Genomic DNA, 26667 nt, shown 5'->3' with positions numbered 1-26667 from the left:
AATGCCGCTCCAACCCAGATAGAGTTTCACAACTAGAGCTAAGATGACTCCTGGGTCAATTTACATTTTCTTGCTTCCCCTCGCTCTCTTACACAAAGCTGAGGAGCCATTTCGTAGACTGAATAGCTATAAAAGCTGGAATCTGCAGATCAGCATTTGTGTTATGACTTTTAGAATAATGTGTTGCCTTTTCTTTTTTGTGCATTGCCTCCTTTTCTGTGAATATTTACTGCATTTATCCAAAACTGTGCATTCAGGCTATTACACCATTTGCTGTGAAAGACTGAGAGTAAACTTTTTCAGCCAAACACAACAGCAGCTGATTTCACTGTGCTGTCTGTCGTCTAACGTTAAGTGTGCCAATCAGTGAAACCACCTGCTGTAATGCTTTGATTGAAACCAAAACCTTCACACATTTTACTGCTCATGGTTTGACCCCTTTGCTTTGATGCATTGTCCTCTTTGTAATCCTGTGCCAGCACAGCTCAGGCTGTGTTGCTGTGAAAACATTTTTGTGTCACTGAAACACTGAAGGAATTAGTTGTTTCTGGGCATAAATTTCACTGTAATAATTTTGCCAACTTCACAAGAAATAACTGGGGTTTTGTTTTGTTTTTTTGGTGTGTTATTTATAAGGTTTTGAAGATGAACTTTAAATTAAAAACTTCTGAGCTCTTGCTATATCATTGAAACAGCCACAATCTGGTTATTGGTGGGGCTGGAAACACTGTTGTGAAGGGGTGGGCAGTCAGATGGCCTTACAGTGTGCCATGCAAACCACTATTGGTTAAATTCTGTGGATGATATTAATTATACTCACCAGTCACTTCATTAGGTAACCTGAATGAGTGCAGTTGGCGTTCATTTATGACCAGAGGGTACTATGTAGTTTCTTGAACATGACCGTGAGTTCACAGTCACCAGATCTCAGTCCAGTGGAGAATCGTTGTGATGTGGTGAAACAGGAAATTCACATCATGGATTACAGCTGAGAAATGTGCAACACCTGTGGGATGCTGTCATGTCGCCTTGGACCAAAATCTCTAAATATAATTGGAGCAAAAATAAGATGCAGCACTTCCTAAGTTGGATCTTGAACTTATAGTAGAGGTTACATCCTTGCAGTCATATGTACAACAACTCATACAGTCACATGAGAGATGAAAGTATCATTATATGATCTTTTGTTCAAATCACCCAGCCTTAAAGCCATTACACGCTGAGCACTTTGGGGAAAAAAGCGACACAAAATTCCTTATTTTTTGGGGATCTGAACTTGCTGTGTAACATATATACACAATGAATAGTATGTGTTTTTGCTGGAAATTAATTGTCAAATAATACACTGTGGAAAAAATGAAGTCGACATTATTTAGTGTTGAGCTGGTCCTGATGTTTCTAAACAAGACAAAGAAGACAAGATTCTGGGTTCAATCAGTTTTCATGAAAAGGCAGCAGCAGTGAGAATTTCATGGTTTGTTCCAGGATTTGAAACTGTATCACGATCACTTTTGCACATACAGTCCTGATGCAAAGTTGAAGACCACTTGAAAAATGGCAAAAAATCATATTTTGCATGGTTGGAGCTTAACAAGTTTCCAAGTAAAGCTTCAACATGCAACAAGAACAACAAGAAGAAATGGGAGTACTAGGTTTGGTTGGCAACTACGTTGCTCAACCACAACTGTAAGCAGTAAAAACCTTTACACACCAGCCATGTAAAAGATCTGCCTCCTCAGATATGGTCCCAACTCTGCCAATAAAGCCCCTTTTCCATTAGTACCTACTTGGTACAAGGTTCCAAGTAGATCTTCAATATGGAACAAGAAGAAGTTGGAGTGAGACAAAACATTTTTTTTGAGCATGCAATTTAGTGAAAAGACGCTTAAACTGAAACAGGCTGTTTTACAGCGGATCAAAAGTTTAGATCTACATGCCTTCAAAAAGCTAAATCTGTGCAAAAATGTGGATTCATTATCATTATGGGTATATTATTATGAAAGATCAAGTAAATTATGGAACATGAGATTTGCATTCACTTTTGGTAGTACTCATCATTTGTAAACTGGAATTGTCTACATTAGTAGGTTTTGTGTTTGTTTGTTTGTTTGTTTGTTTGTTTTTTCAGTTTTTTGTTTGTTTGTTTGTTTGTTTGTTTTTGCAGTTGCATTTAATCCCAGTTGATGATCTGATAAAGGAACGTTACAACATTGTAGGAGTGCGTGGGCCAGTATTTTTTTTACGTTTGTTCCAAACAATAAGGAAAACCTTTGATCTATATTCAGACAATGCAAATCAGTGCAGGTGTTTAAGCTCAAAGGGTACTTATCCACTGACCAAATGGGAGATCTCATTACTGAATAAAGGTGTAGAAAAGTCTGAGATGAGGGCCTATTATGCTTTTCCTTATTGGAATATGGAGCTGGAAATTGATGTAAAAGACTAATTTAGTTTGAAGTAGATTTAACATGAACACAGGGGAGAACTTTTATCTCTCTATTGTTAAACTATTAGACTGTGAATAGCCTAAATTTTATTCTGAGTTAAAGGTCCGTCAGACTTAAAAGAGGAGAAGGGGGCATGGGAATCCATTCTGACAACAGTGTTTCTTGTGTTACTGCTTGTGCAGTAAGAGAATAGTGAAGGTTTTGTTTAACAAAAAAAAAGACCTCCAGATCTGCACAGAGAAAATGCCAGTGTTTTGTGTAATACTACACATCCCTGCTGAGAGCTATGTAGGTGGTTGCACAAATGGCTCAATGAATGGCTTTTTTTCTTCTTCTTTGATTTCTTCCTTCACAGGTAATTAGGTGGATTCTTTTTGAAGTAAAAATCACAAACAAACTGTATGTTTTATGCAAAAGAATTGTTTATATTTCAAGCTTATTTCACAACTTGAGCTTAGCTGGATGGCTCATTTTCATTGTGACGCGCTGAACTACAGTAGGAAGTCATTATAACACTTGTAGTATTTTGATATGAAAGAGTGGGTTCTCTCCGAGTGCTCTCACTTCCTCCCACCATCCCAAAACAGGGATGGGGTTGGGCTAAATGGCGGTTCTCTTCATTAGCCTTGTGGCTGATTGGCGATCTCTCCAGGGTGTACCCTGCCTTTGGCCCTGCCATCACTGCTGGGATAGGCTCCAGCATCCCGGCGGTCCTGAATTGGATAAGAGGGGGAAAATGCATGGGAGTAAACTATTTTGCCGATCACTGAAGAGGCTACTTGTCTTCAAGTCTTTGACATTTAATTTGACAGTTACCCTTCTATAATACCACTTAAGATTATTAGTGCTGATGGGTTGTTTTTCCTTCTTCTTTTAAAATCCTTATTCATTTTAGTGCAAGACAGCAACAACTTTTGATAATCTCTGTTAAAAGGAAGTCCTTTCAGAAAATAATATCTGTGAGTCGATCATCATTATTAGGTCAAGAAGCTTTTAGGTGCATACTTCTTTGTTGTTTACAGTAAAAAGGCCGTATTTGAGAGGACGCTGTGAAATGTGATTATTTGCACCAAGTCAGTGTTCAGCAGAGAGGGAGCTTTTCTTTTAATGTTCTTAAAACTGTATTTTCGACACCTTGTTAAAGTGACAGTGGTGGATGCATGCGGTGGATGCATGCGTCGACTTTACCTTAAAGATCTAACAGTACGACGGTTGTGGCACTACATGATCAAGCAAAAACATTTGTAAGCATTTTCTCCAGTTAACTTTAACTGGAGTGAAGCAGAAGTCATGTGCAAAGCTACAACCACACATAAAAAGTCAGGAAACAGAGGTGTGAAAAAACTTGGAAAATATTAACAAAGGAACGCCAAATGAAGAATTTTGTTGCACCACCAATTTGTTGTGCCTGTACTCGGTCCAATCTCACTGGTTGCCACTAGAACAAACTTTATTGCATTAGTACACATGCATGCTTTCTGTGATTCGTTTGAGTTGTCAACCCATTGTGTTCATTTATGATCCAACTGTACTTTTTGCTGCAGTAGTTATTCTTGGCAAACACGATCTCTTTGCACATTCCTACGTTAACCTTTAAGCAGGATATAATGCAATTTTCTCTGCTATTTTTTTTGGTGTCACGATTCAATAAGACTTTATCAGCTATTGTTACTGTGCTTTTTTTTAAAGGTGATCTCGGGAGGTGCTGCCAGTTTCTCAATAACTCAAAAAAATGTTCTGAAACAATACTAAAAGGCAGAGGAGGGCTGGAACGGGACCAATAAGAAAACTTAAAACTATATTTCACTTCATAAGTTATTAAGTCACTCACTACACTGATAGATGTACTACAGTTAATGGTTTTGTCATAATGGATGGCATATTTTCTTTGACTGAAAGCTGCGTCGCCCTCTACCTCCCTCCACTGCTTTTATAGTTCATTTCAGTTTAGCCCAAAGCAGCTTGAGTAATCTTGCAGTGCTTGTGCAACAAGGAGGACCCCGAATAACATGAAAGATATTCTTTCACATGGCTACAACCAGAATGGTGACATCATTCCAGCTGGTTTTCTTCCTTTTTATACATCAAGTCTTACACGTACACTGCACCCTCCCTCACCCACTCGATCTCCTCGTCTCTACCTTCCATTATCTGTCACTCTTCCCCCTCGGTGAAAAGTCTGTTGTGTTATTATCTCCACAGCCCTTCTTCACTTTTAGCATGCAGTGCATTTAAGAAACCGGGGCGGGGGGGGGGGATTCAGGACAAAGAAACTTCCCTGTGTGGCTGCTGATGCTGAGGTTGGCATGATCTGAATGCTGTTTAGTTCAGAGATGCATGTGTTGTGTTGTGTTCATTGTTGGTTTAGAGTTTTCATTTTGGCTCTGCTTTTTTGAAGCTAAAGACAGAAATTTCCTGTATACTGTGCACCGTGCAAGGTGATGCTGACTGAATTAGACGTAGTGAATTAAAAATGAAGCAGAGTTCCTTTCCCTGATGTTTCCTCTCTCCCTTTGGTTTTCCTGCAGGGCAGTGATGCCTGGAATGGTGATGTTTCGGCGGCGCTGGTCAGTTGGCAGTGATGACCTGGTGCTGCCCGCCCTCTTCCTGTTTTTGTTACACTGCATATGGTGAGTCAGTGTTTCTTCAGCAGAAATGACATTATTATTTATTTATTTATTTATTTTTTGGGTCTTAACTTTTCAGTGTTTGGTTTGTAGATCTCTGAAGAAAAGCGTCTGTGTGATTGCTTCCTTACTCCGGTCTTTTAGGTTGGTGGTTCTGTCTGTAGTTGTGTTCGGCCTTCCATATGGCTCAGACAAGTCCTGTTCGGAAACCCTGGTGGACCATGGCCGAGGGTACCTGGGCATCCTGGTCAGCTGCCTTATATGTGAGAGCGCCATCATGTGGTTGAGCATGAGGGGCAGCATTTTGTACACACAGCCCAGGGAAGCTGTACAGTATGTCCTTTACATACGGCTAGGTAAGACATGCTGAGATGTAAAGTTTTTGGGGCTTTTTTTTTGCGTCCTGACGCTACGTATGATTGAAAGTGGTGCGTTACTTTTTTGTTTAGTTTGTATAGTTTTTACATTTACTAATTGATCATGAGTGTCCTCACACACTCTCCCTCTTTTTCTCTCCAGCTATTCTGTTGGTTGAGCTCGTGTATGCTGTCGTGGGCATTGCCTGGCTTGTCCAGTATTACAAACCGTGCTCTGATGTCACTGCCAAAAACTTGGCTTTGGGTGAGTGAAACGTGGATATAAAGGAGAATGAGAAAGGTTTAAGTAAAAAGGGGTTTTGTTTGAATAATGTTTTAATATTCTCTGCAGGAATTGTTGTATGCAACTGGCTGGTAATTTTCAGCGTTTGTATTACCCTCATGTGTACTTTTGATCCCACGGGTCGGACTTTTGTCAAGCTGAAGGCAACCCGTCGGCGTCAGCGCAACCTCACTACTTACACGCTCAGGTATCAACAGGCTGCTGGGGTCAAAACGCTAATCTCTTTGTTATATTTGTTAGATTTTACCTATCAGATTTCACCCCCTTTTTTTTTTTTTTTTTTTTTTTTTCGAACACTAGTTCAATTGTGAGAGAACCTTTTTTTTTTTTTCCCCCCCTTGATTAGACACAGGCTAGAGGAAGGCCAAGCCAGCAGTTGGAGCAGGAGACTAAAGTTTTTCATGTGCTGCACAAGAGCCCAAGATACACAATCGGTGAGTCGCAAAACAAAACACACTTAACATTTTTTTTTCCTTGAATTTGAAAATATAAAGGAATAAAACCACTGCTGGTGTATAATGTTCAGTAAGACGGTCATTAGAATAAGCCCTGACTGGATTAATCTTGACTGTGGCATACAGCTGCTCTGCTCAGCTGCTTACCAGTGACATTAAGCTTTTAATGTGAAATAAAAATGTGAAATAAATTAATTCCAGATAACAAGCTGCCATCAAAAAGCTAATCTCATGTACAGTGAAGAGATTTGTTTGTGGCACATCTTAAGTCATGAAATAAAATAAAAAAAAATTGTGAACACATTTAAAGATACAGTTCATTGGCGAGTAGGTAGCTCCAGTGGATAGGTGGCCATGTGACTGATAATAAAAACCTGGTTATGATCATGTATATTGGTATTCATCAGTTGGTATAAGGTATTAGTATTAATCCAAAACCTCACCAGTGATCTGAATCTGTGTTTACCTGATTATGACATCAGAGACATTAATTTTTGGTCTCTACGCCTTTCTGGTCATTACTGGCAATAGTGTGTAGTCTGAACTAGGCAATAAACACTAAAGATAACATGCTCACAACATGCATCCTTTGCTGGCTTTTGTAGTTCATTTTCCTACCAGCATTCTCTGATCTATGCTTCTTCCTTCAGGATGCGTATTCAGAGGTGGCCAGCCTTTTTGCAGAGTTCTTCAGAGACCTGGACATTGTGCCTAGTGACATTATTGCTGGTCTGGTACTTCTCCGCCAGAGACAGAGGTCTAAGAGATCATCTATCCTGGACCAGGTATTACTGTCTATTTTAATATGCAAAAATATGTCGTTTAAAATGTTTCTAAATACTCTGATCTTAATAATGTCTTTGTTGGTTTTCTTCCCAAGGCCAACAATGACATTTTAGCCTTCTTATCAGGAATGCCTGTCACTCGTAACACTAGATACCTGGACCTCAAGAACTCGGTGAGTTTCTTCCGTGTGACGCACTTTCAAAAAGTCGACTTCTGTTTTTAAATCCCATTCCAAACCACATGGACTCTTATGAAAGTTAGAATTGATAAAATCATTGCAGAAATGTGACATGCATTTCTTGTTCTTTAAAGCTCTCCTGAGTCATATTTACCCTTGAAAGATGTTTTGTCAATGCAAAGTTATTGCACATGTTGCACAAAGAGAGGGCAATTATAATAAAGGTTTCACAGGATGCCATTATTTTTCTCAAGGTGTTTCAGTTCAAATGACAATGGAAGAAATTATGACAAATTAAGATGTAGTCTCAGCATCCCTTAGATATTGGCTACATAAATCACAGCTTTGTTTATATTTCAGTGTACATGGTGGGGGGCACAGTGGTTTTGCATCATGTTCAACGATTAGTCCCATCAGAACTCTTGGTGTGACAGAATTTTTTTTCTCCAGCGTGAACAGTATACGCGTCTCACTGTTAGTGTGTCTGCTCGCAAACATACCACACCAACAGCAAACACAGTATGTGCTCAACTGAAATAATATTTGAAGATCTCAATGATGTCTCAAGTTGCTCTGATGCAAGCGCGCGTGTGTGTGTGTGTGTGTGTTTGTCCATCTGTCTGCCTTTTCCTCTCTCAGGCTGAGATGAACATGTACAAGGATGTGTGCTATTATATGCTCTTTGCCCTGGCTGCTTATGGTTGGCCCATGTACCTGATGAGGAAGCCTGCCTGTGGGCTGTGCCGCCTCGCCAGCTCCTGCCCGTAAGCACTCAAACATACACCCGCACAGTTTTGATCTATTTGGTTTCTGTGTCTCTTGAGCCTTTCCAGTGCGGATCAAATTTCACATGCGTCAACACTTGCCAAGTGGTAATCCACTGAGACAATACCACTCTACTTAGACCCACTCACTGGCACAAGCAATGTAGAATTAATCACATACTCATATCCAGATTGCCTGCATTGGGATACTAATTATATCCCTGTAATCTTACCAACGTACTGTATTTCTCTCGTGTCTCTTTCACCTATTTTTTTTTTTTTTTTTTTTTTTTTTTTTTTTTTAAACATTGATTTGTTCTTCCTTTGGTTGACATCCTGTTTTCTTCTCATCTTCCTGTTTTTGGACAGTTGTACATCTGTGTCTGGATCTCGGCTGTCTCAGTCCGTGACAGTGGAAGAGGACAATTGTTGCGGCTGTAATGTCCTGGCCATACGCAGGCACTTCCTGGATAATGACCTCAAGCAGGTCCACATTGTCTACACTTCCTGCCACGATGCTGTAAGTGACCAAGTAAATAATTAAAGGTGCAATCAGAGTCTTAGAGCTCACAATGCCCTAAAGGACTGATATAGACAATCAAATAGTAGGAGCTTTCCGCTTATTATTTAGTTGATTTATTTTGTGGTTTTGGCCTTGATTTCTATCTCTCAGTTTTTGCATATATGTTGGAAAAACTGAGAGATCTGTCAACATCCTCTGCAGTAACTCAAGTGTGTTTTCAGGAGATGATGAACAATGTAAAGCCTGTCACTGATTCTGCTCAAGACTGTCATGCACAGAATCTTAACGTGCAGCTGTAGAGAGGAAGTGTGCCATTAATGTGCTCGGTACAGCATTTCTGCTCACAGCATAAAAAAACAACACCCACCCTACATCATAATTTACTTCATGTACTTGTCACACTTTGCTTCAGTTCATTATGTGGATGGAGAACATGCATTTTAGCTGTTAATGTAGTGACAGCAGAGCAAGAACTGCGTTCCTGCCTGACAAGGAAAGTAACGCTGACGGTTTGTTTAAACCCTGTGTCGTGTAACATGTTGGTGGCTTTTCTGCTTCAGATGTAGATTTGTTTTGCAAAACTGTTTTATGTAATAAGGCAGTTGAGGTGGTGCATAAACACTTCTGGATGGACTCTAAGGCCTTAATTTCACAGCCACAAATGTAGTTCTGTGTCTATCTGTTCATCCATTCATTTTCTTCTATGTTTAACTAAATGAAGGTTTCAGGGGCTGAAAGCCTTTCCCAGCTATCATAGGATGAGAGGCAGGGTACACCCTCGGAGGGAGGCCAATCTGTCGCGGGGCCACTCCTGCCCACAACCACACCTGCAGTCAGTTTAGCATAGTCAGTTAAGCTAATGCCATGCATGGACTGTAGGAGGAAGTAAGAGTACCTAACTCCACACAGAAAGGCGTCAGAGTGGATTAAAACTTAGGATCTTACTGTGAAGTGCCAACCACTGCGCCACCATGCTGCCCTAATTCCAAATAATTAAAAAAAAAAATAGATTTGCAATAAGTTTGCAAGTCAAACACACAACATAAAGTATTTCGTTTTCTTACAGCTGGTGGGGTATTATCGTCATCCTGCTGGGCGGGCGATGTTGACACCCAAGTTTGTGCATGCAATAACTCGAGAACAAAACAACATAGGAGTTTCAAATTGATACCATAGGTGTATCCACAAAAAATCTCTGACGAGTTCAAATCTTAGGCACCTCGACCTCAAGGTCAAAGGTCAGGTTTTCTGAAAATCTTGTCAATGCAATAACCTGAGAAGCAGGATTTTGAAATTCATACTACTGGTGCATCCACTCGGAGGCTGAGGGGTGCCACTGGCTGCTGCCAGTATTTTCTTACAGTAGGTCCACTTTGGCTCTTAGTGGAATTAATTACACTCCAGTTACGCATTGGTCCCCAATACTCTGCTTTAAACACATGTCTTGCAAAACAGTTTAGGAAAAAGTAGTTGTTTGATTAGTTTCCTAATGACAGTGAAAATTAATTTTCATCATAATTATGTTTGTTTAAATTCCAGCAGCTCTCAAACTAGCAGTTGAGCTATAACACATCGATGATTTGTAATGTAGAGTGCAGCCAGCCTGCGCTGACTTTCCATCTATAAATTTCTTTTATGAGCATGCACGGTGCCAAGTAGAAAGGTTTGATGACAATGACTGTGCTGTGGTTGCTGGGCTCCAAGTGAAACAGTGATGCACAACTCTTAGCCCTCCACTCACGATCCTCTCACGTTCTAACCAGTTTTCACTGTGCGCTCTGCTTCAATCTGCATCTTTCATACAGGTTTACGAGACTCCATTTTTTGTGGCAGTGGATCACGAAAAAAAGAAAGTTGTCATCAGTATCAGAGGAACTCTTTCTCCAAAGGTGACTTTCTTTCTTAAATTTCTGTGATTATTTAAATCTTTCTCTAAGGCTCTCAAAATATTGTCCGACCCCATTCTCTTCAGTTCCTCACAACAACACCACCTCCAAAGCAGGTGAAGTTCTCATGGTTTAGTGTTCTCAAACTCCTACACCTTTTCACACATAGAGCAGAAACAGGACTGTCCACCTTCAGAGATAAATGTCCTATCCGCTTTTTTTTACATAAGCATTTGTGAAAATTCCTGAGCAGTGTTAAAACTGAACTGAACCATCAGCTGAGAGATTAATCATGGTTTTATAACAAAAGCAAATTGGCTTTTAAGAGGCAGCTCACTACTCATCCCATTGAGCTTTGCTCCCAGCTAGCCAAAAACATCCAGTTTATCACAGTAACAAACAAGAACGCATGCAGAGTGGAACATTTACAAGAACGCCACAAAGATTAAAGAAGCATTTGCAGTATTTAGGAACATGCAGAATCCCTAATCATTACTGCAGCATTATTTTCATACACTGTTATAAAAGATGGATGTCGCTACTGTGATGCCACTCATTCATTTTTGAAGCCTGGAGATAAGGGTGCCCAATCCATCTTTGTTTTGAAACCAGATGTAGTCAGAGAGAGGCAGGTCTGACTGTGAAACCACACCTGCACCTGCTAACAATGAGCTCATTGGCTAATGTACCGCGTACAGTCCTCCTGTCTGACACATATTTAAAAAAGGACCAAAAAGGAGTGACCGAGTCCATAAAATAAGCAGACAGTTGTTTCCAGAGGTCAAGTTGGAAAGCTGGTTTCCTATTGACTTGTAAAGAATTGCAAGTCTTTTTTTTTTCTTTCTTCTTTTTTGCAACTGTAGGTGTTGCCCCCTGGTGGCTTCTAAATACAACGCAGGTTTAAGGCACCTTTGCTTTATTTTCATACCTGGTGTTTTTGCCGATCCTGTAGACTATCTATATACTGATTAGTTTGAGCTTTTGCAACAGCAGAAGTGGCACATCAGGACTGTCTGCGTGTTTGAGAAATGGTTCTGTGGTTCAACTCATCATTTTTGTTTTTGTTGTTAATGGAAGTGATGAAACATTATCGCAATCGTGACTTCTTAAATATAAAGTTGAAGGGATTCAGACACTTTAATCATGTAATCTCTGTGAGCTTACAGTCTTACTGCTCTCTGTGTATCCACGTACAGTTATATAACAAATAGTCACGTTTTCAGAGGGGACTATAATGACTTTTTTTATTCCTGTACATAGTTTGGCATCTTTTATTATTAAGGTGTTCTTTTTTTTATGATCCCCGCCTCCGCTTGTGGTATTCTGCTTTGTGCTGTTGTCACATTTGAATTTGCCTTTTGCGGATCAGGACGCCCTGACTGATCTGACGGGGGACTCTGAACGTTTGCCTGTCGAGGAACAGCAAGGCACCTGGCTTGGCCACAAGGTCAGAAATTAAACGACTCGCCTATGATACATCATCTCAGCGTTACAGTCTCCTGAGATTTTCTCTTTTAACTTTCCTGTGTTCTCCATGGTGCACTTTCAACAAGCAAAGTACATCCTATACTCCAAAGGTCATTTACGTTGTTAATAATAGAATAATTACTTTGGGTGTTTTAATGAGGGAGCGATGACACAGACTTCCTGTGCATATTTCTTTCTTGCTCATCATCTTCCATCCACTGAATCCCTCCCCCCCCCCCCCCCCCCCCCCCTCTCTCTCTTTCCTCCCAGGGAATGGTTTACTCAGCAGAATACATTAAGAAGAAACTGGAGCAGGAAATGATCTTGTCTCAAGCTTTTGGACGAGACTTGGTACATGACTCAGTATACTGTGTAAAGTATGGCAGGCTGAATGATGATCCTTTTTATAAGAATTTGTACAGTGTATTTTTATTGGCGTCACTGTAGTACTTTAGTCAAGGCCACACTGGCTGCGTAACATTACCGTAATATTGGCTGTAGTGTATACAACAATTTATTTGGCAAACAGCAACAGAAGCAATTTCTTTAAGTGATTGTCTTCGCTGTGGTAACAAGTGTGCTCTTGTGAATGTAATGACTCTCGCTGTCTCACACAGAACAAGGGCACCATGCATTATGGGCTGGTGATAGTCGGGCATTCTCTCGGTGCAGGCACTGCTGCTATTCTCTCCTTCCTGCTGAGACCTCAGTACCCAACACTTCACTGCTACTCTTACTCTCCACCCGGTGGCCTTCTTAGGTGAGTCAATCTGGATCCCAATCCCAGAGTATCAGTACTACGGTGTGAATGCATTACAAAGGAAGTTACTTAAAGTGTGTTTTTGTTTTGTTTTGTTTTTTTGTCACTGGTAATGTTCACAAGTCTGTCACATGTTTAGTTTCACTCCCGCTTGCTTGTTTACTTGGGGGCTCATTTATAAAAGTGATCTTGAGTATGGCAGAAAACCATGGATACATAATTTTCAGCCAGCTATATATACTCCACCCAAGAATACACGTCGGCTGGCATCAATCTCCTCTACCATTGCTGCGATCTCGTCTTCCAAGCAGTTTGCGTCTCTCATTCGGTCAGTTTCTGACTGAAAACTCATCTGTGCTGGCACTGTGCAGAGGAATGAAAAAACTTTTACTTAATATGAAGTTTTTCCATCGCAGCAGGGGTTTTTTTTCCCCCCCTCCCTGTGCTTCCAGTGGCCATTGGGGTTGACTGCTTCGTGCAAATGCTACTGGCTTGCATACAGCAAAGCCAGTGACTCTTTTTTTTCTTTCTTTTTTTACTGACAGAAATCCTTGTTTTGTTTTTTTTCCAGTTGTTTCAGACATTTTGATACAAGTTGGTCAATTATTTTAAGTATATAAAATAAGAAATTATTTTATTTCTGTGCTGTTTCCCTTTGGCTTAAATCTCTTTGCAGGGAGGGGTTTGTGTTTTGTTTTTTTTATTTGGGGTTTTTTCCCCTATCACATGTGGGTTAAAAAATTGGATGCTCAGGATGTGTGACAGAAACACTTTCTCTTTAATGCTTACAATCTATTTTTATAAACCAATAACAAGCAGGTCATAAGGAATTACTTTAAATTCAGGCATAAATCCAAGAAGATTTTTATCAAGTAGGTCTTTTTCATGTTGTTCTGGGTCGTCTTTCGCAATACATACCAATGCTATTACTCACTTTATTTCTCAACAGAGCTGAGAAATTTCTTGTGATTTTAACAATATCAGTATGAGCAAAGTGGTCCAGTTTGTTTTTTTGTTTGTTTTCCCGGTTTCCTTTTTTTTAAAAAACCTTATTTAATTGTAGAGGCAAACAAACAGTGAAGACAGAGGAGGTGAATTGGAAGTAGAAGCCCAAACTCTTTCACTCTCAAGAAACTAGTTCAGGGGTGAGCTAGATGAAAGAGGAAATATAAACCAATATTTTGAGGCTAAACCAAGAGACATTTATTTTGGGGGGTTGCTTTTTAGGACAGGAAAGCAGTGAGAAATTACTGGGGAAATATGTGCAGTAAATGGCCTTCAGGCAGGTTTGAGGATTTGCTTTCTGGGCTTGAGGAATTGTGGTTTTAAATCCTACTTTAGTTGCCACTGATTGGTCAGAGTATCTTCCTGAAACAGATCAGAGGAAGCAGGTATCCTGATTGACATTCTGGTAGATGAAACGCAGCTTTGATGGATGCAGCTACAGATTTTTACTAAATTTTGTGTAATCCTTTCACAGTTTTCACAGTTACTGAATTATTTGAAAATGATTATAGACCCGGCGTATGTAGCAGATCTGCAGAGATGGACATTGCTATAAACATTTTCTTTCTTTTACCCATCCCCTCAGGAAGTCTCGTTCCTCAGTCTGAGAAGAAATATATTCTCCTTTAAGTGTAGGTGCAAGGTGGTGCATTTTACTGTGGACAAGTACCCCAAAGCTGTGGTTTGTACTTTCATATCCTCTTTTTTTTTTTTTTTTTTTTTTTTTTTTTTTTTTTTTTGTAACAATGTAGCCTATTTTTGGTCCAGCGGTTCAGAGTTGACTTTTATTTTGACTGTGCACAGTTAACACTGCATACCACCATGCAGCTGGATAACTGTTTGCTATGCAAATTGTACTGGAAGGAAGCTTGTACCAAGAGGAAATTAAATGCTGCAGTGCACCTTTTAGTATTCTGTTAAAATCATCACGACGCATGGCAGTTCTTAAACTGCTGTCACAAGATTGCACAGAAGAGGCTAAAGAAAAGCATGAGTAGAAGTAGTATAAGCCCCACTAAAGCACTGTTTGTTGCCCACACGTATGCAGATGAGGGAAAAAAAAGATTAAGCCCCTTTTAAAGTTATAGTTTGTGTCCAAATTTTCCCAAGGGCTTTTTGCCCCTCATGGGATATTGTCGTCACCCCACTCGGTGGACGGGGGGTTTGGCAGCTCACGGTATCAGTGTTTCTAAGTATCAAGAACCAGAATGAGAAGTTTCATCAAGAAATTCACTGAGAATCACACAGTTTATTGAAAGAAGCAAGAGCTGTGCAACCCAAAAACCACTGTTTCCACCGTGAAACATGGTGGTGAGAGTGTTATGCTGTGGGGATGTTTCCGTGCCTCTGAAACTGAGAATCTCGTTGAGGTGGAAGAAATCACAATGAAATAAGGATATGTGAAGATTTTAAAGGAGACCTGAAGCAGGCAGAAGCAAAACTGGGTCATCGCTTCATCTTCCAACACCACGACGACCCAAAACATACGCCGCTCCTGGTGAACAAATACCTCCTGAAAATTAGGGTCCATGTCAGAAGACAATCAAAGGAGCTTTAGAGATTCGCCAAAGAAGAATAGGCTGGGAATGTGAGACTTGTTGAAAACTACAATAAACGACTGCAGTAATTTTGACCATTGTAATGTTTGTTTTTTGTGAAATAATTTTGTTTCCATGTGCAAAGTACAGTAATGTGAGCATGCATAGGAAAACAAGGATGGTTGGAAAAGCTGTGTTTAAAAAAAGCTCCTGGGAAATGCTCTTTTTTTCCTCATCTATATAAGTTAATAATATGATAAACGTGTATTGTTTCTACAAATAATACAGTAAACTTTATCTGGATGGTATCTCTAGTTGATCTTGCAGGATTTATATGAACAGAGAACATCCTTTTTAGCTGAATGATCTGGTTATTCTTGCAATGATATACTCTTGCATCAAAACTTAATTTTCTTAGTATTAATTACATCACTGAATGCTAAATGAATGCCTCTAATTAGCTATTGCATTCCCCCAATGTGGCATAAACATAGGCTTTCCAGCACATATGGTGTATGCCACATAATGAGTGCACACTCCACAGTGGCACAGCTGCACTTTCAATTCATCAGACTTGCAACCATTTTCCAGTCATTAAACCTTAAACTCAAAAGGGGTTTTGTATTAAAACTTTAAATTGCGCTGTTCAGTCACATGCTATAGGCTATCACATCACTATTTAAGAGTAACTGCCCACATTGTCAAAGCTTTGAGTTGCTGTTTTTGTTTTTTCATGGATTCAGCTCATTCATAGTAAACCCTTTGTGCATTTCCAAAAGTAGGCCTCCTTCATCATCTTCTTTTCGGTAACCTGTTCACATGCAAATCAATTGTAGAAGTGCAGTTCATGTTAAATCCACGGGTTTACATATTAAGGGAGAGATGGGCAAACAGGAAGGGCGCTTCTTCTGAAGACGTGTAGTTCGTGTTTACCAGCTGCATCACCAGTAGACTTTTTAACCTCCAGAGTGTTCCTGTTTTTCTCTCAGTCTTCATGACGTCATGTGCTCCTGGGGACATGAACTGCAGTGTAAGCACCACAAAGGTGGCTTTGAGGACTTTGGCAGGTGACATCACTCTCAAGGGAGTGTGTGTATCGTCAGAATTCTGTAAAGGCAGAAAGACGACGCAGGTCTGAGAACACACTGGTGTTGCAGCTGGTGTGAACCCATCACGAGATGGTCTCTAATTTTCTTAAAATCTTCTCCCCATGATTTGCAGTGTTATATCAACCAGGGCATTTTTTTTTATTATGGTCAAACAGAGTGCATCCTGTAAATATGTAGCGTGCAGACTATGTGCCATTATTTTCCCTCTGTGTATCCAGTACTCCGTAATTTAACTTCTTCTTTTTTTGTCCTTTTATGCACCCAGTGAGGATGCCATGGAGTACTCCAAAGAGTTTGTGTCATCTGTAGTTTTGGGAAAAGACCTGGTGCCAAGGTATCCTCTTTTACTACATCAGTATACTCATGTTACTTTCACCCTTCTGCAGTATTACCCACAGTAGCCTTCTGCTCTGTCATAGGCTTGGCCTGTCACAACTAGAGGGTTTCCGACGCCACCTTCTGGAAGTTTTACAGAAGAGTAACAAGCCAAAGGTGACTTAACTTCTTGATGTTATAGAAGATTACAGACTTGTAGAGCATTTGCTATATGAAATCATCTGGAACATAAAACAAATGATTGTTTCACAAAAAGCATGCAGTAATGAGAGAAGGCTGATCGTTGCTGTTTTTTAATCTATTAAATTCAGCATTATAAAACCTGTAGAATTTCTCATTTTTATTCCTGAAAGTTTTGTTATGAAGGAATGCATACAAATATAGAAATGCATACTTAAAAAAAAAAAAAAAAAAATTCTTACAGTGGAGGATCATTGCGGGAGGCACTAAATGCATCCCAAAATCAGAGCTTCCACTAGAGGATGATGATCCTCAGTCTCAGCCTGCAGCACCTCCAAGCAGTCGCTTGTGGCTACACCCCAGTGACCTCAGCATTGCCTTGTCAGCCTCCACACCCCTCTACCCACCTGGCAGGATCATCCATGTGGTACACAACCATCCTCCAGAGATATGGTAAGAAAACTGGTTTGAAAGCTGCTGCAATTAAATGCAAACATGTGTTTTCTTTTTCTGTTTTACCGTGTCTAAAGGTAAAACAGAAAGTTCATCCTTATATATTTTTCTTCATACTGCAGTACTTTTTAAAGCACTTGGTGTTTAAAGGTGCTATGACAATAAACTGACTTTGCCTTGTTCGTCTTGGAGTCCTTTTGCTTTTTGCTTTTTAATCTTTTACCCCAACATATGAGTTTTTTGACTTGATACAAAAATATTCCACTTAGTGGTGTTATACAGTGCCCTTCATGTTCTGTATTGTGAGGAAAATATATTAAGTCAACCTGTGTGTTTACTATTTCTCATTATGACTGATAGATTCTCTCTCTTTCTCCCTCTCCCTTTTAGCTGTGGTCAGGAAGAGCCAACCTATTCAGCATTGTGGGGGGACAACAAAGCTTTCAATGAGGTCATCATATCACCTGCCATGCTTAATGAGCACATGCCCCACATGGTGATGGAGGGTCTCAACAAGGTCTGTTTTTTTAAATCTGCGTGCATGCATTATTTTGAGAGGGGGTGTATTTGAAATTGTGCAAAAACGGCTTTTTAATTTTGTTCTTGATTTCCAACACTGGGTAACGGATTACACGGGTGATGCTTACGTGGGGATTGGCTCTAACAATGAAAGAAAATAAACAAAAGAGATGTGGGTCTTAATAAAGGGTGGAATACTTATTACAGGTTGTTTTATTAAAAATAGAGACCAGCAGCAATTTTATGTTTTACTTTTAGTTTATCATTTTATTCTGGAGACGAGGGCAATCTTAATTAAAAATTCACTCAAAGCATTTTAGTAAATTGAGAGCTTAACTGTATGAAACTTATCTGGAAACATGCCCATAAAAATATTTAAATATAAGTTTTTCTACAGACATTTGCAGGTATTGTTACTAATAAACCCTGCGAAGAGTGATGACATCTAGAGAGAACTTAATTGAAAATTGAAGATGTCCTTATCCTTTAAATCTACCCATCTTGTGGCTTTCAATAACATTGGGGACTTGAACTAGAAATTATCATATGTTGGTTATTGTCATTTAGTTCCTGTAGTTGCACCATGCAAAAAAATGTGCAATTTCAAAGGTAAAGGTCTTAGGATCACCAAGTTTTAATTTAAATGGAGTTAAGAATTAGTTTTGAAGCATTTCAAAAATTTTAATGCGACTCCGTTGTTACTTTATGCATGTCATTAACCTACAACTCACCACACCTTTTTGTTTTTCTCCACATTGCTCCTGTCTCAAAGCATGGGAATTGTTCACTCGTGGCTGGTTTCACGGTCTTTCTTTGGTCTTTTTGAGCCTGTTCGTCATGGACGTTGAACATCTGTTTTGATAACAGGGTATTAATGTGAATGTTTGCATGTGATGGACTGATTTTGGGGGATTGCACTTGTTGTGGCTGAGGACTTCACGTTGTGTGGTGTTTTTTCCCGTCTGTATATGGTGTTTTTCAGCTTGGTTTTGCCTTTTGTGTTTGTCTCTCTAGATGAATGTTTAAAGTTAAGTATGTGTGTATTTGTGAAGTGTGTGCGTGTAGAGGATATAGTGGTGTGATATATTTGGTGTTTCTGCAGGTACTGGAACCATTTTGTCTCCTGTCTGAGCAGGAAAACTTGGAAGCAGAGGAACTGGGAATCAGTCAACCTACATCCAGTACCACTGATTTAATAGTCTCCCAAACAAAACTAAACGCTAGTCCTCCTCCCTCCAACTCTTCATCTGCCAACCACAAAGACCTGTCTTGCACTGGCTCCCTTGCAGAGACTGAAACTGTCTCTACACCACTCGCTGTCACTTCTTCTTCTTCAGTTCCAGATGCTGAGTCTGTTCTTCCACCTCCTCTGTCAGACTTTAACTCTGTGTCTCAGCCATGCATGGTGTCTGTCCCTTCCAACACCCAGTCAGGAGTTCTTCCAGCTGAAGATGATTCATGCGTTTTACCACAACCTCAGTCAGAACCACGCGTCTCTCACCACCGTCAAGAGGAAATCCGATCTAACGAGTCTAACAGTCCTCAGATAGAAAACTCTCCTCCTGAGATAAAAGTGCCAAACAATCTTTTTGAATCTGTTGTCTAAACTTGATCACATTTAGACGCTGACAAATTCTATTACTATGTACATTACTAGTCTACATATTCTAAGGAGATGCTAATCGTATGACTGAATTCAACTTTTGCTTGTTGCATTCAGTGTTGGAAACATTTCTGCATTATGTGCAAAACTCAGATGTTGGCCAGTCTTAGGACAAAGGCTAGAGCCAAAAGTCATAGTAAAGCTGCTTTTTTTTTTTTTTTTTTTTTTTAAACTGATTTTAGAGCAACCATAATGACCAGTATGTAAAGAATCCTTTTTAACCACCAACTGGCATTTTTATTCTATCAGCTTGCTGGATCCAACAAGTCCAAGCAATTTACTGGTTGCCTTTTAAAAGGTGTTTCTCCAAAAGTATTAAGTGTGACATCGAAACGCAGCTGAATAGCTGGCACATCAAGTTTTAGAGGGTAAAGAAATGTGCATCCACAAGGCGATGTGGTAAAATGTTATCAATAACCATTTCCATTAATACATCACTGGTTAATGATGTATACAATGGTACAGGAGCATGCGATGGCTTTAAACCATGGAGTCAGAAACGATGAGTCCAAACTCACCTGGACTCCTTTTCTTGTTAATCATCATCCAGCTTTCCTTGTTCTTTTTTCCGTTCCTCTCTCAGCTGCAGTGCCTGTGGTCAAGTGCTTTGGCACAAACTTTCTAATCCTGGTCCTCAACGTAACAAGTTTTCTTTGTAGTCACAAAGTTTCTATGGTAACCTAATTTCTTCCACATTAACTGCTCTTTCTTCCTTCCTGCCTGGGTTTTTCAGTAGCTGCAGCTCTTCTCTGTGGATGTGTTTCCCTTTTTATTTTTGCTCTTTGAAAGCACACATTCAGAACATAATCCCCTATATTACTGGCATGTAGGAGAGTGGGTTTACTATTCAAAATAAATTTGTAGTTTACACAATTTTATATCCTTCACTGTACACTTCATATGTCAGTGTGCTTTTATTAATTCTATACACTAATACTGTTGGGATAGGCAATGCAAAAGACCGTCCAAGTATAAATTTGATGTATTTTGTCATCATTTGTAGTTGTTGTGTCTACAGTCATAGATATGTTTGCTGTTGTTGGTGCCAGTTATTTCATGTGGTTTATTACTTGCAGAAGCATGTTCTCATGTGTCTTTAAACTCAACCATGTAACACATTGTTTACATTTGTGCAAATTGGTTATGGATGACAATATAACCATAATAAATATATTAGCTTTTGTCTTTTTGTGTTATTTTCTCTTTTAATCACCTCATTCCATTGTCACGTGTATTTTTTGTGTGTGTTCATGTCCTCTCATATTTCCACCTGTTTTTATACCACAATATGTTGTCTTTTGAGTCATTAAAGTTAACCAAACAATTGCGTGCTGATGTGTGGCTTGCCATTAATGTTTTGGGGTTTGTTTGGGGTTTTTTTTTGTTCTGTTCTCATTTATGTCAGCAAACATAACACTGTTTGTATTTTGTTGGACAAACTTTGTGTTGAACGTGTTTCCAAGATGGATAAAACACTCATATGGTTTGTTATTCCCTGTAGTGGTAATGCAGGTCTTGCATAGTTCTTGCTCAGGCATCATAACTCTGTTGTGGGTGTTTAATGTCAGCTGGAGTAGGTGTCAGCTCACCTTTAGATTGCACTTATATGTAACTGAACTACGCTGCTTTTTAACACTATATACTACAAGCACTTGTGCGCTTATAAATATAGTTGTAGTGGTGACCCACATAATATTTTTGAAACCATTATAATCTTACTGAAGTTGATCCAAGTGCATAACTGGCATTCGATATTTGTATCTTTTGGTTCTTCTGGAATTTTTTTTTTTTTTTCTCATGCTTTGCTGACTAAGAGGAAGAAAACACCTCAGCATCTCTGTTTGAATCTAGAAAATGAATAGGCAAGGCAAATTTATTTGTATAGCACAATTCAACAACAAGGTGATTCAAAGTGCTTTACAGAGACATTAGAAACAAAAACAAATAAAAAGTATGATTTAAATAAAGGAAAAACAGAAAGGGTTTTAAAAACTACAAAATCATTGGATGTCTGCTAGCATAGGCCAGTTTAGAAACATTTCACATATAAAACATGATTAGTCAGATTAACTTTTTCCAGTTTTATATTTTTATGAAGTTGTCCTGTTTATTTTGAAACGGATCCTCCCTGGTCGTCCCTCTATCAGTCAAGTCATGTATCTGTTTATACTCCTGTGCTTGTGACAGGTGCTGGAGAACTACAACAAAGGGAAAACTGCTTTGCTGTCAGCAGCCAAGATCATGGTGAGCCCCACAGAAGTGGACTTGAACCCAGAGACCTTGTTCGTCGATACATCAACAACCTCTCAGCAGCCAACGCCTACAACCCACCACCGCAGGAACAGCAGTGTTCGGTTAGTACATCAGGCACCACTGTGGGCATGTTTAAGCCTGAAAGGATATATAAAATAGTTTCATCTTCATATTCAGCTTTCACTCTTGCCTAGTATGTAATAGTAGCAAATCTCTAAGTATAAGAGAAATCACTGGGAAATGACGCCTTGTAATGTAGCTATATAACCAGTACTAAAAAAAATACAACTGCTACTAACTACTACTTTATTTTCTCAAAATTATTTTTGTTTGTTCTGTATGTTTAAAAAAAAAAAAGACAAAAAACATTGTTACGGTAAGCAAAGCATGCCAATACTAATTTTGCATAATGTATTCCCTTCTCTCATGCACGCATGCACGCTGTCTGAACACAGAGCCGTTGCAACGTATGGTAGTATTCAGTTCCCACCTCGCCCTCTCTGGTTTAGCCCCTGTCCAAAGTCAGTGTGAACTCCTGGTACAAATGGTTAAATTACGAAGGTACTATCACAAAGTTTTATGACTCTGTCCACAGAAATGAAAAACCGTACCAGATTTAAGTTAGACCAATTTCCTTTTTAAGGCCTTTGGACACTATTCAGACCATTTGTACATGCCTGTTTTCTCGTGGTGTCCCTCTGCTGTGCCATGAAAGAGGACGCCTAGTTCAAGTTATATGCACTAAATGTCTCCCTCTGGTACCTCGGGACATTCTAGTAGGACTTTGACAGTCTGTTAGTAGCAGGCGCATTCACTGTGAACGACCCCGTGAAGGGATGCTTGGCTACTGGCTGGAATCGTCCACTGAAGAGTGCTGCTTGAGCTTTACCCTGAGAACCAGCTCTCAACAGCAGTAGACATGTAATATGAAGGCTGGATGATGTTTTCTACCATCTGCACAAGTGTACACGCAAGCAGTCACGATGGGACTTTAAAAGAGTGAGCAGCAGTCCAAAGGTACACAGGAAGTTGATCTTGAGGGTTTATTAAACGATTCTTAAGTGAAAGGTTGGGGTTCTTTTTTTTGTTTTTGTGGACAGACTCACAGAACCTTTTGATCCCACCTTGTACTTTACCTCTCCTGTATTATAAGCCAATACAAGAGCACATGCACTTGGATACACTCTTGCCCTTCCAGTCTCTTTCCTCTTGTTTTTTTTTTTTTTAATCTTTCCTCCATCTATGTAGTATTTTGCAATGTTCACCTGCGCTGTAGACTCTAGATACCTGTAGTTTCAGTACTAACACTTTTCATTTCTATCCTTTTTCTTTAACCTTCCGTGAGTTATTTTGACTCGTTTTCATGCCTGTCTTGTGTTTTGAATCCCCTCACCACTCTTTTCCCTTTCATTATGTTCCAACCCACTCTTCTCCTCTCCTCTAGCTCGTGTGCCCAGTCTGAAATATCTCTGGATGGTTTCTCTGAGTGCCCCCCTCCTCCAGTGCCTGTAGTACTGCGTGGAGCACGAGAACGTTTGGCAGTGGAGCTGAGGGACCGCAAAGCACCCTTAGCTGTCATGGAGAGTCTCTCAGATGCAGAGTCTCTGTATAGTCTGGATTCCCGACGGTCCTCTGCTGCATTAAGGGGTTCACCAATGCTGGGTAGCCTCCCGTTCCCTTTGGATGCCCCAATCCCAGAGGAGAACCCATCTCTGAGCTCTCGCACTGAGCTACTATCTGCAGATGTCCTCTGCCAAGCAACAACAGAGCATCTGGGTGAGGTTGGGCCCTTCTTTACCCCACTGGAATCCAGATCAACCCCAGATTATCCTATGAGGCTGTCCCCTGCCACACCTCGCTACAGTGGACTCCATTCCCCAGCTCTTCTAAACCAGAGTGTCTTGGCTAAGTCTTACAAAACTGAGACTAATGCCAACTTGAAAATGCTTCCTGATGAGGATCACCAACAAATGCCTGGTGTCTACAGCCCAGGGAGCACACCTGTTGCTCCCCTAAGTCCACATATTGGTACTAGACCAATGGATAGAGAAAAGGAAGACTGGGAGCTGGAAACTGCAGAGAAACAGTTAAGTGCAGAGACTAGACCAGCGGTTTCTACACCTCCACCCCATCTATCCAATGGAAACCCCAGCCAGGCAGTGCTGGAGTTTGCCCAATACTTAGACTCTCTTTTCAGACTGGATGGCAGCAGCTCACCAACTCTGGACCTTTCTGATGGGGAGTCAGAATCAGGCCGGGGCTCCTTTGGGCAGGGTGAGTGTCTTGGAGATGAGCAGCGGTTGGATGACAAACAACTTCTGGCCAGGGCAACAGTGGAGCCTAATCTAGTTCCTAAGCCCCCGCGCACTTTTGCTGGATCCGCTGACCCCTCTTCGGGCATATCTTTGTCACCCTCCTTCCCTCTCTCTTCATCTGAGGAACTCAACGACCTTTCTCCTAGTGAGGGTGCCCCGTCAGCCATACACTCCCTACGAACATCACCCCCTTGCCACTGCCCTGAAGAGAACACACTATCATCTATGGTGTAGAGTGCGCTCTGAAGTCTCCAATGCCCTATGCTCTGATTGAGAGGTGCAGTCAATTTCAGATTTTAAAACATATCACAGTACATGCATGCGATGGAATGCAGTTACTCATCTGAGATCCAGTGACAGAATTTGACTGACCAACTCACACGATATTCCCATTCTTCAGGTGTACCCCCTTGAACTCTGTTTATAGCATTTTCACACTATTGCAATGACTAAGAAAAAAAAGGATACCTCTCTCTGCATGCCAGGGGGCTGTGCTGCTTTTGGGTGAATATATAAATAACTGTAGCTTCACAATGCCATTTGAAAATGTTGTCTCACCCACATGGGAATGCGTCCACATTACATCAATTCCCTGAAGTAACCAAATCAAAGGGAGAATATTTAACTGAGCAGGGATTCAAAAATTAACACTGTAGAAGAGGTTAGCATAGGCACATCATCTGGGTTGATGTACTGGACGACTTCCTGCACACTCAGCAGCTCCGGAAATTTGTCCAGCTTTTATTTTTGTTTGATTTCTTTAAATCAGAAATGTGAAGATGGACATTTTGTTAATAAATAGAAGTGATAAGATTTCAAGAAATGTTCCTCAGGTCTACAAAGAATTGACTTTGAGAAAGAGAGTAAGTGTGTTACATTGGTGAGAATCCATGTGTCTTAAACATTTAGTGATTGTGACAAAGTTATTTCAGATGCCTATGGATGTTTTTGAGTCTTTTGGTTACTCTTTATAATGCATGATGATAATTTTTTTTTGTAATTTATTTATTCTTCAAGAGAAATCATCATTAAAACCACCTTAGACTGACATTTGATTACTTGCGCACATCATTGCTCAATTTACCCCTCTTGCCAAAAAAAAAACATTTAATACATCGTCTTGCCAAATGTATTTATGGGATGTAATTTTGTATATGTATATGGATATTGCTTTATTTAAAAACAAGCTAAGTTCATTATCTCCTTCCCTAGCCATCCTGTTGATTACCCACATAGACTGTTACACAGCAACTCCAGAAAAGATGTCATCCTGACCTTAAAACACTGCCATGGCTTTCATTTCCAAAACACAGCCTCTGTACACCGGAGTTTATAGGAATATCAAACTTGCTAATAGTTGTCCTAGTTTCATAATAATTACTGTACAGTTCTTCTTGGAGAGCTCTTAGAAACAGGTCAGTCTGCATGCATTCCAGAGTAGCATGGCTGGTATAGAACGTGTCTTGTCCTTAAGCCACAGTAAAGAAGCTCTAAATGTGTCCAGAAATTACCATCGTATGTAAACTCAAACTTTTGAGAGGCTCAATAGTCGCCGAGGTCATCAGACAGGACCAAATTATATATCCTACAGCTCTCTCGGGATAGATTTCTCTTGTTCTGAAGGTGCTTTGTCATTTTGGACGTCAAGGCGTTTGCTTCCCTTTAATACGGTTCATCTCAAACATGCTTGAGGTTGGACTGAATGAATAAGTGTACTCGAACATTGCATTTGCCGACTCTAACTGCTGTGTGCAGCACAGTATCTTCCATATCACTCTGGGTGTAACCGATGGGTCACGATTTGAATTATTACACTTAATGTTGTTATCACTTTATTGCTATATTTGCTGGTATTATTATCCTTATTGCTCTTGCAACAGATTGGTTTGACGTCAGTGGTTTTTATCTCAGTTTTTAAGGAAAGTACGGAGAACTTCGACTTTCCCAGATGTAAGGAGTTAAATATTTCAGGGTTCCCCCCCCCCCCCCCCCCCCTGTCTTCAGTGGAAAAAAAATTGACATTCTGCCATGCCACTGGTAACAATATGCTTTTTGTTTTTGCAAATGTGTCATGGTGGTGAGACATGCTGCAGAGTGACAGCTTTCTCACAGTGAGTGACCTTTGGTGGAGCGCCACCATCAAGCCTGGAGTCACCATAGTGATCTGCACAGTCTCTTCAATTGGAATAAGATTTGCTGTGGTTACTCACAGCAGACCAGCCAGCCAGTTTACAGTCTGACACTACTGAAATCATGCTGCCAGTCCCAGTAGACACACTAAGGTTGGGCCAACAATTTCCTACATTCAGTAGCTTTGCTTGCAGCTGGTCATGCACTAAACACTGCTGAAAGAAAGCACCAATATTTTCCACCATGATGTGTATAGCACCATCTTCTATGTGTAATTATTTATACAGATGTCTAAAAAAAAGATGAATTCCAATAGAGTCATGTAGAAAACAACTATATAACAATAAGGAGATAATTACTATATTAAAAAGATATCAGTATTGACATATATATATATATATATGAAAAAAAAAAGATTTCATCTGACAGTTATTTATTAAAACTATTGGCAGATTTAAGAATTGGACTTTATTTAAAGGAATAATTCAAGTATGTCTTGTCCATGTTTACCTGGTTTGCTTCCCGTCCTTTCCTGCCCCCACAATGAGAATGTATTTAATCCCTCTCCCTCACTACCCCGCCTGTAATGAAATAAACTACAAACTGAAAAATA

General features: G+C 40.0%; 1 protein-coding gene across 2 annotated transcripts in view; it reads left to right on the top strand.

Annotated features, from left to right (window-relative positions):
* dagla (diacylglycerol lipase, alpha) overlaps positions 1-26667 on the top strand; it is a 39699-nt gene extending 13032 nt beyond the window's left edge. Inside the window, exons 2-21 of one of the 2 annotated variants that reach the window (XM_040011257.1) lie at positions 4976-5077; positions 5219-5430; positions 5594-5695; positions 5783-5921; positions 6081-6168; positions 6840-6974; positions 7070-7147; positions 7793-7917; positions 8287-8437; positions 10246-10329; positions 11696-11773; positions 12064-12144; positions 12411-12553; positions 16471-16539; positions 16625-16697; positions 16966-17174; positions 17565-17691; positions 21544-21710; positions 21968-21985; positions 23054-26667. In XM_040011257.1, coding sequence (XP_039867191.1) covers positions 4983-5077; positions 5219-5430; positions 5594-5695; positions 5783-5921; positions 6081-6168; positions 6840-6974; positions 7070-7147; positions 7793-7917; positions 8287-8437; positions 10246-10329; positions 11696-11773; positions 12064-12144; positions 12411-12553; positions 16471-16539; positions 16625-16697; positions 16966-17174; positions 17565-17691; positions 21544-21710; positions 21968-21985; positions 23054-24158 — 3279 coding nt within the window. In that variant the 5' untranslated portion in view covers positions 4976-4982 and the 3' untranslated portion in view covers positions 24159-26667. The remainder of the gene's footprint in view (positions 1-4975; positions 5078-5218; positions 5431-5593; positions 5696-5782; positions 5922-6080; positions 6169-6839; positions 6975-7069; positions 7148-7792; positions 7918-8286; positions 8438-10245; positions 10330-11695; positions 11774-12063; positions 12145-12410; positions 12554-16470; positions 16540-16624; positions 16698-16965; positions 17175-17564; positions 17692-21543; positions 21711-21967; positions 21986-23053) is intronic. The other variant, XM_040011258.1, reaches the window with a different exon arrangement.

This window comes from Simochromis diagramma, unplaced genomic scaffold, assembly GCF_900408965.1.
Source record: "Simochromis diagramma unplaced genomic scaffold, fSimDia1.1 OVJJ01000603.1, whole genome shotgun sequence".
In the NCBI taxonomy this organism is placed as follows: Eukaryota; Metazoa; Chordata; class Actinopteri; order Cichliformes; family Cichlidae; genus Simochromis; species Simochromis diagramma.
The sequence above is the reverse complement of the archived record's forward strand: the minus strand, read 5'-3'. Positions and strand labels throughout refer to the sequence as shown.